The 12,216-nt window shown below is 45.5% G+C and overlaps 2 protein-coding genes across 4 annotated transcripts in view; both read left to right on the forward strand.

The window, feature by feature from the left end:
• ARF4 (ARF GTPase 4) overlaps positions 1–12,216 on the forward strand; it is a 1,077,785-nt gene that overhangs the window by 681,820 nt on the left and 383,749 nt on the right. The window lies entirely within an intron of this gene.
• ARHGEF3 (Rho guanine nucleotide exchange factor 3) overlaps positions 1–12,216 on the forward strand; it is a gene marked incomplete at its 5' end in the record, with an annotated part of 270,965 nt that overhangs the window by 200,379 nt on the left and 58,370 nt on the right. The window contains one exon of one of the 3 annotated variants that reach the window (XM_082849014.1): positions 4,383–4,478. The exons of the other annotated variants lie outside the window; for them this stretch is intronic. Coding sequence (XP_082705140.1) covers positions 4,383–4,478 — 96 coding nt within the window. Of the gene's footprint in view, positions 1–4,382; positions 4,479–12,216 lie in introns of those variants that run through there. 3 annotated transcript variants of the gene reach the window in all.

A 12,216-nucleotide genomic window follows, 5' to 3' on the forward strand; every position in this document is an offset into this window, starting at 1 on the left:
CGAGTTCTGAAAGGCACTTTGTGCCATTGCTTTGAGTGAAGCTGACTGTTAGGGCACTGTTGTTCTTAAGCCCATAAATACACACACAGGCAGGATGGGGAATGCTGGGCTCCTGGGGCTGCTCAGCTCCGCAGCATTGCAGAGTTGGACTGACTTCTCTCCACTCTGATACCAGCTTCAGGGCTGTGCTTGGGAGCCCTCCTGTAGAGCAGCCTGCTTTCTTTTTTTTAACATCTTTATTGGGGTATAATTGCTTTACAATGGTGTGTTAGTTTCTGCTTTATAACAAAGTGAATCAGTTATACATATACGTTCGTTCCCATATCTCTTCCCTCTTGCGTCTCCCTCCCTCCCACCCTTCCTATCCCACTCCTCCAGGCGGTCACAAAGCACCTAGTCGATATCCCCGTGCCATGCGGCTGCTTCCCACTAGCTATCTACCTTACGTTTGTTAGTGTATATATGTCCATGCCTCTCTCTCTCGCCCTGTCACAGCTCACCCTTCCCCCTCCCCATATCCTCAAGTCCGTTCTCTAGTAGGTCTGTGTCTTTATTCCTGTCTTACCCCTAGGTTCTTCATGACATTTTTTTTCTTAAATTCCATATATATGTGTTAGCATATGGTATTTGTCTTTCTCTTTCTGACTTCACTCTGTATGACAGACTCTAGGTCCACCCACCTCATTACAAATAGCTCAATTTCGTTTCTTTTTATGGCTGAGTAATATTCCATTGTATATATGTGCTGCATCTTCTTTATCCATTCATCCGATGATGGACACTTAGGTTGTTTCCATCTCCGGGCTATTGTAAATAGAGCTGCAATGAACATTTTGGTACATGACTCTTTTCGAATTTTGGTTTTCTCAGGGTATATGCCCAGTAGTGGGATTGCTGGGTCATATGGTAGTTCTATTTGTAGTTTTTTAAGGAACCTCCATACTGTTCTCCATAGTGGCAAGCAGCCTGCTTTCTGACCAAGTCTTTGACCATGGACACCCCTGGTTGGAATCTTATGCAGATTGCCCAAATCTGCTAATGTTGGAGTAGCACATCACACACAAGGGAGGTTCTGAAAGTGGAAATTGCATGGAGTCAAAAATATCCTTGAAAATCCTTTAAATGTCTCAAGGACCACATACATGGCTTGTGTGTACACAAAATTGCAGGTTTCAGTTTACAGGCCTTATTGTATGAAAAATATATGTCTTTAAACATCAGAATCTTATTCACCGTGGTGAGACATTCAAGCTATGAGAGGCTTGGAAGCATCAGACCACCCAAAGGAGCTCCAGATTCCCATCTTCCCTTTTGCACTCATTTGGGGCTTATGCTTTTTTTTTTTTCCCCAGCACAATTTAAATTGTTACTGGCCATTAGCAATCTCTCTCTCTTCCTCTTCCTCTTCCTCTTCCTCTCTCTCTGCCTAGCATACATACTGGGAAAGACATAAGTTTGCTGCACATATGTCGTGCCATGTATATTGACTGATTTTTATGTTCCGTCTTTTGAAGAGGGGCAAAAAAATGTTTAAGAGCAAGTGGATATGGCAGCCTTTTCATCAACCAATATGACTCTTCTTTGCTCTGCGATATTTGTACTTGAGGTTAAAGTTCCCTCTCTTCCGTAGGGTTTATTTATTACTACACTGGACTTACATATGCCAGACTTCGTGCTTGGTCCAGAGAATCCTGCAGTGAGTAGCCTAGTCCCAGGGCTGGCATAGTTTACCAGGGTCACTCTCTTCTTCACCAAGTGCTGGATGTACACTTCCCAACTGGAGGTCAAGGCCGAGTGAGCTCCAACAGGGATCAAAGCCCGTCCATGAAGGGACTGTTACTGGCCAGAGCCGCCTAATTGGGGTGGTGGGCCTGTGGGGGCCCGAGGAGCAGGCGGAGGCAGGGAATGAGGGGCAAGCTCCAGGTGCTTCAGCTCAAATCCTCGGCAGCCAGAGGAGCCCTGTGTGAGGCCTTTGGTGGCAAAGTTAATCAGGGGCTGCTTTGGTTGGTTGCCCTTGGAGGTGGGATTCCCCTCACTCCCCACCGCGAGCTTGGCCAGACTTGCAGTGAGCATCTGTGTAAGCTCTCCATCAGCACAGTTCAGGCTAAAAGGACAAAGTTGTGTTCAGGAGTACAGGTAGGAAAAAAACAAGTGGTCCTGAGCCTCTCTTTCCCACCCCAAACCTCTTTTTCAACTACTTCCTTCCCACTGCTTTAGGGTGTATATTTGAGGGGAAAAATTCAGATGCTCTCTTCAGTGTCAGCTGGAACTCACTCATTCAGGAGCTTCCTTTACATGGTTGGCAAGAGTGAGGCTGGCAGAACTGGACCAGATTCTCTCTGCTTCTGAAGGCAGTTTGTCCACACTAGCTGGGCAGGAAAGCCGGCGAATTTAGTGCCAGCGTGTGGGTTTTCATCCCCAAGGCAGGGATGAAAGGGCTGTATATCATGAGGTTTCCTGCCTGGAAAGTAGGAACTGCTGGATTCTGGCCTCGGCTGGAGCAGAGAACACTGAAACAGAGACTAGATATTTCCATTCCCACTACCTCCTGCATACCTAAGAAGTCAAAAGGAAAGACATCATCTCCCTAGACCCCCACCTGCTGTGGCCATGACTTTGACAGGAGGGGGAAAAAATTCAACACTGCAGTCTACAAAATAACTTTTGAGATAATGCTCATTTTAATATTTTAAAAATTAATTTCTAATTAACATGGATATGTTTTTCATGTAAAATATTTAAGAACATATTAGCTATAATATGAAGGCTCCTTTGTCCACTACTTTTAATTCCCTTGGAACTGATTGCCTCCTTTCAGCCCTGTAAAAACTTGCTGTGGATCCTTCCAGATGGTTTTCAATGGTATTTACCTACATTTCTCTATAGAAAATATAGAGAAATTTGTAGATTTGGGGTTTTTTTTTTAACACAAATGGGAAAATATATGGTATTCTTTTTTTAAAATATTTATTTATGGCTGCATTGGGTTTTCGTTGCTGCACGCAGACTTTTCTCTAGTTGCGGCGAGCGGGGGCTACTCTTCGTTGCGGTGCGCAGGCTTCTCATTGCGGTGGCTTCTCTTGTGTGGAGTATGGGCCCCAGGTGCACAGGCTTCTGTAGTTGTGGCACACGGGCTCAGTAGTTGTGGCTCACGGGCTCTAGAGTGCAGGCTCAGTAGTTGTGGTGCACGGGCTTAGTTGCTCCGTGGCATGTGGGATCTTCCCGGACTAGGACTCGAACCCATGTCTCCTGCATTGGCAGGCGGATTCTTAACCACTGCACCACCAGGGAAGCCCTATGGTATCCATTTGTAGATGTGATTTTTTTTTTTAACACAAATGGTATTATACTGTGCTTACTCTGCAATTATTTTTTAACTGAACCTAATACATTTGAGATCTTTCCATGCCACACCCACAGACCCATCTTCTTTTTGACTGCAGCTGCGTGGTGTTCCATAGTGATAAGAATTTACCTAAGCACTCCCCATTGGTGGATATTACAGTTGTTTCCAATTTGGGTTTGTTTTTTACTGTTCCAGACAGGGCTGCAGGGAGTGATCTTATAATTGCCTATTGGGCATTTGCAATGTGCTTCTCCAGTAAGGCGTGGTAGTGCCGGCTCATCACTGCACAGCTTTATCTTGACACCCCCTGTCAGATTCCTCTTCTAAGTGGCAGGCAGCCTCTTACCAGCCTCTTCATACTTAAAAATGGGCGCAGAAGCGCTTCCCTGGTGGCGCAGTGGTTGAGAGTCCGCCTGCCGATGCAGGGGACGCGGGTTCGTGCCCCGGTCCGGGAGGATCCCACATGCCGCGGAGCGGCTGGGCCCGTGAGCCATGGTTTAAAAAAAAAAATGTATGGGGAGAGACTGGCTAGGAATAAGGCAAGACAGAATACTGCTTCTTCATGTGGGTTTTTCAAACTCTTACTTTCCCTCAAGGCCGCTTGCCTCCGCCCGGCTTCGCCCTAACCTCCGTTCTACCCGCCGCCTCTTCCACCCCAGGTGTGCCGCGGAGCCCAACTGGAGCTGCCACTGGGCTGGGTGGCCCCGAGCCGAGGGCCCGCGGGAGGAAGCCGCCGTATACCGCCGCGGCTCGGGAGGGGGCTTCAGCGAGGCGGCACCTGGGAGCTCCCTGGAGCTCCCTGCAGGGCCCCGCCCACTCCCCCAGCCTAGACGGGCGGGCGGGCTTGGTCTAAGCTCCGCCCCCTTTTAGCCGGAGCGTCAGAGTCAGGCCGAGCTAGGCTAGAAGCCGGCTGTCAGTCTCCGTGTAGCCGCTGCAGCCGCCCGGCACCGTGGAGCTGGGACCCCCTTTCGCCTGGGAGTTTTGTGGTCGCATCGGGTCAGCGGTGCCATCCCAACGGGCAGGCCCGGCAGCTGCCATGGTAGCCAAGGATTACCCCTTCTACCTCACGGTCAAGAGAGCGAACTGCAGCTTGGAAGTACCCCCGGCCAGCAGTCCAGCCAAGGACTCCGAGGTAGGGCCTCCACCTGGACCTTTCCGGGTCCGTCTTTCTCTCCGTCTCTTACTCTCTCTGCTCCCTCCCTGTGTCACTGTCTCTCTGTTTCCATCTCTCTGTGCATTCCTCTTCCTCTCTCTCCATCTCTCATACACACTTTCTGTCTCTCTGTCTCCCTGTCTCCATCTCTAACTCTGTCTCTGTCTCTCTGCCTCCCTTCCACCCCCTCTATGGATCAAGAGAGCGCCACCTCCTCTGTCCCCATCTCTCTTCCTCCCAGCCTGAGGGCAGCAGCCTCTTTGCCCCTGCCTCTCTTTTGCGTCCTGCAGGGCTCTCAGACTGTCGATCCACTCCAAAGAGGGACTTACTGCATCAGTGGGCTTGGTCGTCAGGGAAAAGCTACCTTTTTTTTAAAAATAAATTTATTTATTTTATTTATTTTATTTTTGGCTGCATTGGGTCTTTGTTGCTGCGAGTGGTCTTTCTGTAGTTGAGGTGAGCAGGGACTACTCTTCCTTGCGGTGCGCAGGCTTCTCATTGCAGTGGCTTCTCTTGTTGGGGAGCTCAGGCTCTAGGCGCACGGGCCTCAGTAGTTGTGGCACACGGGTTCGGTAGTTGTGGATCACAGACTCCAGAGCGCAGACTCAGTAGTTGTGGTGCACAGGCTTAGCTGCTTCGAAGCATGTGGGATCTTCCTGGACCAGGGCTCGAATCCCTATCCCCTGCATTGGCAGGAGGATTCTTAACCACTGCGCCACCACGGAAGTCCAGGGAAAAGTTACCCTTTAAGCACAGGTTTCCTCTTGCAGAGGTTGACCAGGCAGGGGGACATTCTTGTGGACCCCTCAGGACATCTCATCTGTCAGGCTTGGACTTGCAGCTGTTTGGCAGCAAAGACGGATCACAGCACCTCTGCTTGTCATCTGTGGCCAGTGGGTGTCATTCAGTTCGGTGTCTGGGAGCTAAATGAGTAATATGAGTGTCTCCCACATGGATTCTTAAAATGAATTAAACTCCTCCGGGCAGTGGGAAGCCCTCTTGGAACATTGAAAACATTTCTCTTTCTGGTAACTTTCCTGTGCCTTGAGAGTAATGTGAGGGAATCCTCCTGGCTTGTGTTTAGTCTGCCTTTTCCTCCTGTGTGTTATATCTCTGGCAAAGAGCTCACTGGCCTTAAAGGTTGGGTTCAGGTGGAGGAGAAAGCGTCCCTCTCTTTCGTTGAGGATGTTGGGGAGTACGGTTGCTTTCATCAGACTGCACCTTTGCTGTGGCTAAGCTGTAGTGGAACCCACAGGACCCAGGTCATCATTTCCGCTGGTGTGTATCTGGGAGATCTCCTCTCTCCCCCACCACGACCAAGAAAGTCTGGAGGCAAATGTGCATCCGGCCTTGTCACAGTGCTCTTGGGGGTCCACCCACCTGCCACCCTTGGGTCTGCTCAGTTTTGTGCTCTTGGTTCACTGAATTATGTATATTCGGGAGGACAGCATCAAAGATTCATTGCCTCTAACAAGAGCTGCTCCAAGCTGACAGGACTCCAGACAGTCTCAGGTTGTAATCAGCTTTCTGTAAGTTGAGTGCAAACTAACTTCTCACCCCCATCCCCATCCCACACCTCAATTCAGTTGTGTATTTTCACAAAGCGTTTTTGTTCCCAGCAGCTGTGGAAGTGTGATGGCCTTAGTGGTGTTTGGACTCTTATTTAAGTTTTGACAGGACAGTACCTGCATAGAATTCAGGTTGTTCAGGCTTGGAATGGATATATGATTTTTCAGTGGGAACTTCATAATTTAATGAATGTGGGAGCAGTGAAGCTAGTGTCCCCTCAGACTCCTTTTGGAAGGAAACGAAGCATAACCTAGCTTAATAAATTGAATTGGGTCAAAGAAAAGAATACTGAGAATAGCTCTGGACTCTAACTAGTCCCTTCCTGCTGTCACTTAGTCCTGTATTTTTGTGTAGTTTGGCTAAAGGCTTAGGTATAAAACCCATCTGCTTAATCTTTTCTTATTCTTGTTCTTAGAATATAAATATGTCTGTATATCACAAATATGGTAAGAAAAATGTATCACCAGATGTTAGGTATCAATTTTCTGCATGGTAGCTGAATCCAGATTTTAAAATGTGACTTATTTTCCTTTCATGGGGAGGTTCTGGTGTGAGAGTAAGGGTGGGAGAGGAACAGTTTCCAAAATAGTTGGTAAATATTTTTCGGGTATCACTATTTAGGATTTGTTTCCCCTAGTGTTTAAATCAGAGTAGGAATATCTCTTTTGCTCTATACTCCTCGAATAATCAGAGGGGTCCAGTCCAGTACATCTCCTAGCTTCATTAATCTGGCACATCGATTCCTGATAATGGCGATAGGCAAAGTTGGAAAAAGAAACTTAAGTGATTTGGGGGGCTCGTTTTCTGTTTCGTTACCAGTTCAAAAGACAGCCAGCCCTTGTAGGCCTCACTTCTCCATCAGCAGTTAACTAAAATCATATTTTCTACCAGCAGGTGTCGTCAGCATTTGTAAGTGTTTAAAAAACAGCATACACTAGTTGGCCTTTTGAAAAACATGATTATATACTTGTTTATAAGCTAGGCATCGACGGTGAATTCCTATGAGAGTAGTTTTTTAGACCATTTTCCTTGCAGGAAGAATGTGGTTATGCTAAAAAGAAGGATTGGCCTATCCAATGTCCTTTTTGACCTTCAAAGGTAGTTGAAGCAAAGCACCTGTGCCCTTTAACTCATAATGGCTGTTCCTTTAGAATTTGCTATGAGGAGGACAGTGGGCACAGCACTGCATGGGCAAGTGCCTTCTAGCATTTGTTCCTGTCCCTGCAGCAAGCGTGCAGGGCAAGACTCGTGGGGAAGGGGCGGGTGTCGCTGATGTGCGTTTGATGCCATACACTTGAGCAGAAATGTGCAACAATAAACATTCTTTTGAAAGCACATCATAACAAAATTTCTACTTGGGATTTAAATGATCTGTAAATTTTTAAATCTCAATGATAGTTTTCAGTGATAGAAAAAAAGATATATTTTAATCTTTTATTTTCTTTAAATTATCTTTTAAATATTAAAATTATTCTACATGGATTATGACATTAATACAATAAGGCTCCTTAATGTAGTATTTCTTATGACACAGGTATATGAGTTGGGTTGCAGATGTTTAATTTTGATGCCATAACCAGCTAGATCCTTCTAGCTCTAATCATTAACTACAAAATCTAAGGAGCTTAGTTCATCTTAGTCCATAGCAGTAGACTTTCACAGAGAAACATAGTATCATGTGGACATCATTAAGCTTGTTTCTTCTGATTCATGGATGCAGTTTTGCTCAACTGATCTGTTTTTATATTTATTGGGTGCTTACTACTCATGCCAGGAGGAACTGCTTCTTCTAGACGTATTATGTGCTCTGAACACCTGATCAAGTCACTCAAGGAAAAGCTGTCAGTGCTAACGAATTACACTGATTCCAAGTTAAAAGTCACTATTTTCCCATGGTGAGGTTTGCTTTTATTAAAAGAAGGCTCAGAGGCTTCCCTGGTGGCGCAGTGGTTAAGAATCCTCGTGCCAATGCAGGGGACACGGGTTCAAGCCCTGATCCGGGAAGATCCCACATGTCACGGAGCAACTAAACCCATGCGTCACAACTACTTGAGCCTGTGCTCTAGAGCCTGCGAGCCACAACTACTGAGTCTGCGTGCCACAACTACTGAAGCCCATGCACCTAGAGCCGGTGCTCCGCAACAAGAGAAGCCACTGCAATGAGAAGCCAGCACCACAACAAAGAGTAGCCCCTGCTCGCCATGACTAGAGAAAGCCTGCGCATAGCAACGAACACCCGATGCAGCCAAAAATAAATAAATCTATTTAAAAAATAAAAGAAGGATCAAATGAGTGTATATGTTGGCTAAGGATGCTGGAGCCTTGTGAGAAGGTTTTAAGAGTTTAGGGTCCATTTAATGAAAACACAAAGTGGTGATTCTGTTATTTCTAAGAATTTCTAAGAATTTTTGGACAATTTGATGGACAGCTTACTTTTGGTTTTAAGATTCACTATCTCAGATGTTGGTCAAGATTAGGCCAGATTTAGTTAGTGGTATTTGTAGTCATTGCCTTTGTCTCTCTTGTATATGTCTCTGACATGTCTTTGTATATGTTCTAACTTTGACTCAGCCAGTAGCCTTATGCGGAGACTTGGAATGACCTAAAAAATGATGGAATTCTTTTTCTAAGTACCACACCTAGTGTGTCACTTGAGAACCCAACAATGTTGTAAGGTTAACATAAAGCATGTATTATTCTCCCCACTTTATGAATAAGGATACTGAGGGGAAGTGACTTGCAGAAGGCCACTAAGAAAATCAGCAGCTGAGCCACGACCCAATGCCAGGTTTCCTGGTGGATTTAGTCCAGTGTTTAATACCAGTGTACCTTGTGGCATCTAAGGATGTTTACCTCTGTGAAGAAAAAGGTGGGGGGGTATATGCAAAACAACAGACAGGTAAAATGCTTTTAAGTTTTCTTTTAAATATGTAATCGTGAGCACTTTATTAACTGAGGAGGTACCTTTCAAGCTTCAGTTCTAAAGGGCAAGGTGAACTCTATGCCCCGCCATGGTTTATGCCCCAGTCAGTCCACACGTGTATTTGAAATATACGCACCTGGAGCTGTGTTCGTTACATGCCAGCTGGAGAGCTAAAGGGGTCAGCTGGTTTCTAGTAATTTATACATTTCTTGGAATTTGTATCATATAGTGTTGAACTGACCATATGTACAATCAACTACATGGAAATAGGTTAGAATCTTGGGGTTTCATCAGGTGATTAAATAGACTCTGTGAATCATGTGGCTTCAGATGTTGCTGGATGGGGAGCCACATGGATGGTAGAGGGCTATCACTTGCTGATAGGATCCGAATATCTGGTTCTGAGGCTTGTTCAGTTGGATCAGTATCTTGGGGCTCTTGGTCCTCCAGGATGCACATGAACTAGGAATAGGTTTATTAGAGAAAAGTATGTTGACATGTGTACATTTGAGGCTGTTCAGGGCATCAACTCTGGAATGAGACTGCCCAGGTCCCAGTGCCATCTCCACTACCTGCTAGTGATATATATAGCCTTGGACAATCTACTCTGCTTTTCTCTAAGCCCCAGTTTCCTCAGTGGTACAATGGGCATGACGGTGGCTCTCCCATAATGAGATGATTCATGTACAGTGATTAGCACATAGTGAGTGCTCAGGAAATATCATCATCATCAAGACCTCTGTATCTCAAAAAGATTCCTAAAACAATTTTAAGAAATATGATCACCATCCTAATTCCCTGAATGCTGTTTATGCACATCAGTGCAACAGGGGCCTTACTCTAAGTCCCCTAATCATCCTTATAGTAATCCTTTGAGGTTGGCATAACTGCCCTTTATTGTAGAAGAAACTGAGGCTCAGAGCTGGCTAGTGGCGTCTCCAGGATGGCTGAGCCGGTAGATGGAGGAGCCAGTATTCACACCCCAGTCTAACCCTGAAGTCTGTACTTTCCCAACCACATCACGTTGCCCCTAAATGACTAAATCACTGGTCTCCTCACCACATAACACATGAAGGGTGAACCCGCCTGCTGGAGCGAATTGCCTCATGGTCAAAGGCCCATTTTTTCCTGAGTGTCTGGATAGGAGACCCACCATTAGCGCTGTAGCAGCCACTTCACAGAATGGCTGTGACCCACAGCAGTGAGGTTTGCAAGCCTTTGTTTGGGAGGGCTCTGGTAACTTCCGTCTTGTGTTTCTCAAGACCAAGCAGCTAGTCTTTGGCAGAATTCCGCATGCTCAGCGCTATGGAGGTGACCCTGTTAGTTCTGTGATTAGTCATCTGGCTTATCTACGTTAACCACCAGCCTTCCACATAAACCAGTAACTGGAAGCCCCTGCTGCCATCTGGATATTTGCAAATTGTGTCATTTTCTCAAGACACTCTGTGATTGCCTATAAAATCCTGGACCGGTGCCACTGTTTTCTTAACTGAATTAAAATAAATTACTGATCATATCCTAATTTTGCAAAGTCCTATGTACATGTAATCGTTACTAATGGTGTGTGCGTATCTGGAAGGGCTCCTTCATTTGTGATGTGTGCACGCAGTTGTCTTCTGTAATTTGTCAGCTCTGGTAATGGGTACAGGTTTCACATAAAATGAGGAAATGGCTGTGATTGTATGGCCGTTTATCCTCGTTGCGTTGGCTCATGGACTATCAAGACTACAGGCCAGTGGTTTCTAACGCCTTCCGTCTCTTATGACTTGACACCGGTTGTTAGCTGAGAAGAGGCTATGGCACAAATTAATCAAGAAAGGCTTCCAGGGCTTCCCTGGTGGTGCAGTGGTTGAGAGTCTGCCTGCCGATGCAGGGGACACGGGTTCATGCCCCGGTCCGGGAAGATCCCACATGCCACGGAGCGGCTGTGCCCGTGAGCCATGGCCGCTGAGCCTGCGCGTCCAGAGCCTGTGCTCCACAACGGGAGAGGCCACAACAGTGAGAGGCCCGCATAACGCAAAAAAAAAAAAAAAAAAAAAAGGAAAGGCTTCCAAACCTTTGGCTGGAAAAGGAGTGGGTCTTTTTAAGTCTAGAAACACTTGTGCCTGGACCTTCTGTGTTTGGGCCATTGTGTCCTTTTGCAAGAAGGCAGCTGATTATTAGTAAATTAATTGGAGCTGAACCAGAAACCTTAACAGTAAGTTCACTAGACTTTTTTTTTTTCTTTTTCTGGCTCTTAAGATGAGGAGGAAAGGAGTAGCAAAACAGACTTTTTTCCGGGGATTTATGAAACAAACAAACAAAACTAGCCTCCAGGAAATGACCCAGGGTCATTGCATTAGAGAACCTGAGTGGGAAAGGCGTATTGAGAACATGAAGCCCAGTTCTTGTCCGCTGCTGGATCCATTTGATCTTGGCTTAAACACTTCCAAGAACCTTCTAAGTCTGTACATTCCATCCTTGTTCAGTGTAGATCATGAGAAAATCCTTTCTTAATTGTAATGTTGCTTTCTCGAGGTGAATATTGTACAATGACACTTCCTCATGTGTTATCTCCTTGAGTATTTGAAAACTCTCTCCCTACCATCTACTCCTACTCCATGCGTGTGTGCTTGCACGTGCACAGGCATGCACTCACACCACACTCTTCCACCAGGTGCTTGTCTTCTCCTGGCTAGATGTCCTGGTTCCTCTAACTTTTCCAAATGGGACATAATGTCCAATCTCTTTCTCCTTCTTGCATATTTCCATCGGACATCCTCAGTGTCCTCTTGAGTGTTGATCAGCCTAAAGACACTGTATGATGCTGTATCAACAAACAAGATTTCTTTTATGTTTAATGTGCTTCCTTAGACAAGAGAAGTAGACTAATACATTGAAAAAATTTTTGAAATAGAGGTGACAGACTAAAGATTAATCTTTGTCATATGAATAATTTATACAGATATAAAAGAACACTCCAAGATGTCCATTGACAAATGGGCAAAAAGACAATAATAGGTAGTTCATACACAAGGAACTATGAAAGTAACATTGTTTTAAAAGTTCACTCTAATAGAAATTTTAGAAATGGAAAAGGCAAATAATTGTAAGATGATATTTCATGCCTAACTGATGTCACAAGTATTTTAAAGACACGATAAAACCCAAAGCTGGGGATGTTGAAGAGAAATAATTACTTCTGTATGGAATGAGGGGACTTGCCAGTGCATATTAAAAGACAAA

Source organism: Leucopleurus acutus, assembly GCF_964270905.1.
Source record: "Leucopleurus acutus genome assembly, chromosome: 10".
In the NCBI taxonomy this organism is placed as follows: Eukaryota; Metazoa; Chordata; class Mammalia; order Artiodactyla; family Delphinidae; genus Leucopleurus; species Leucopleurus acutus.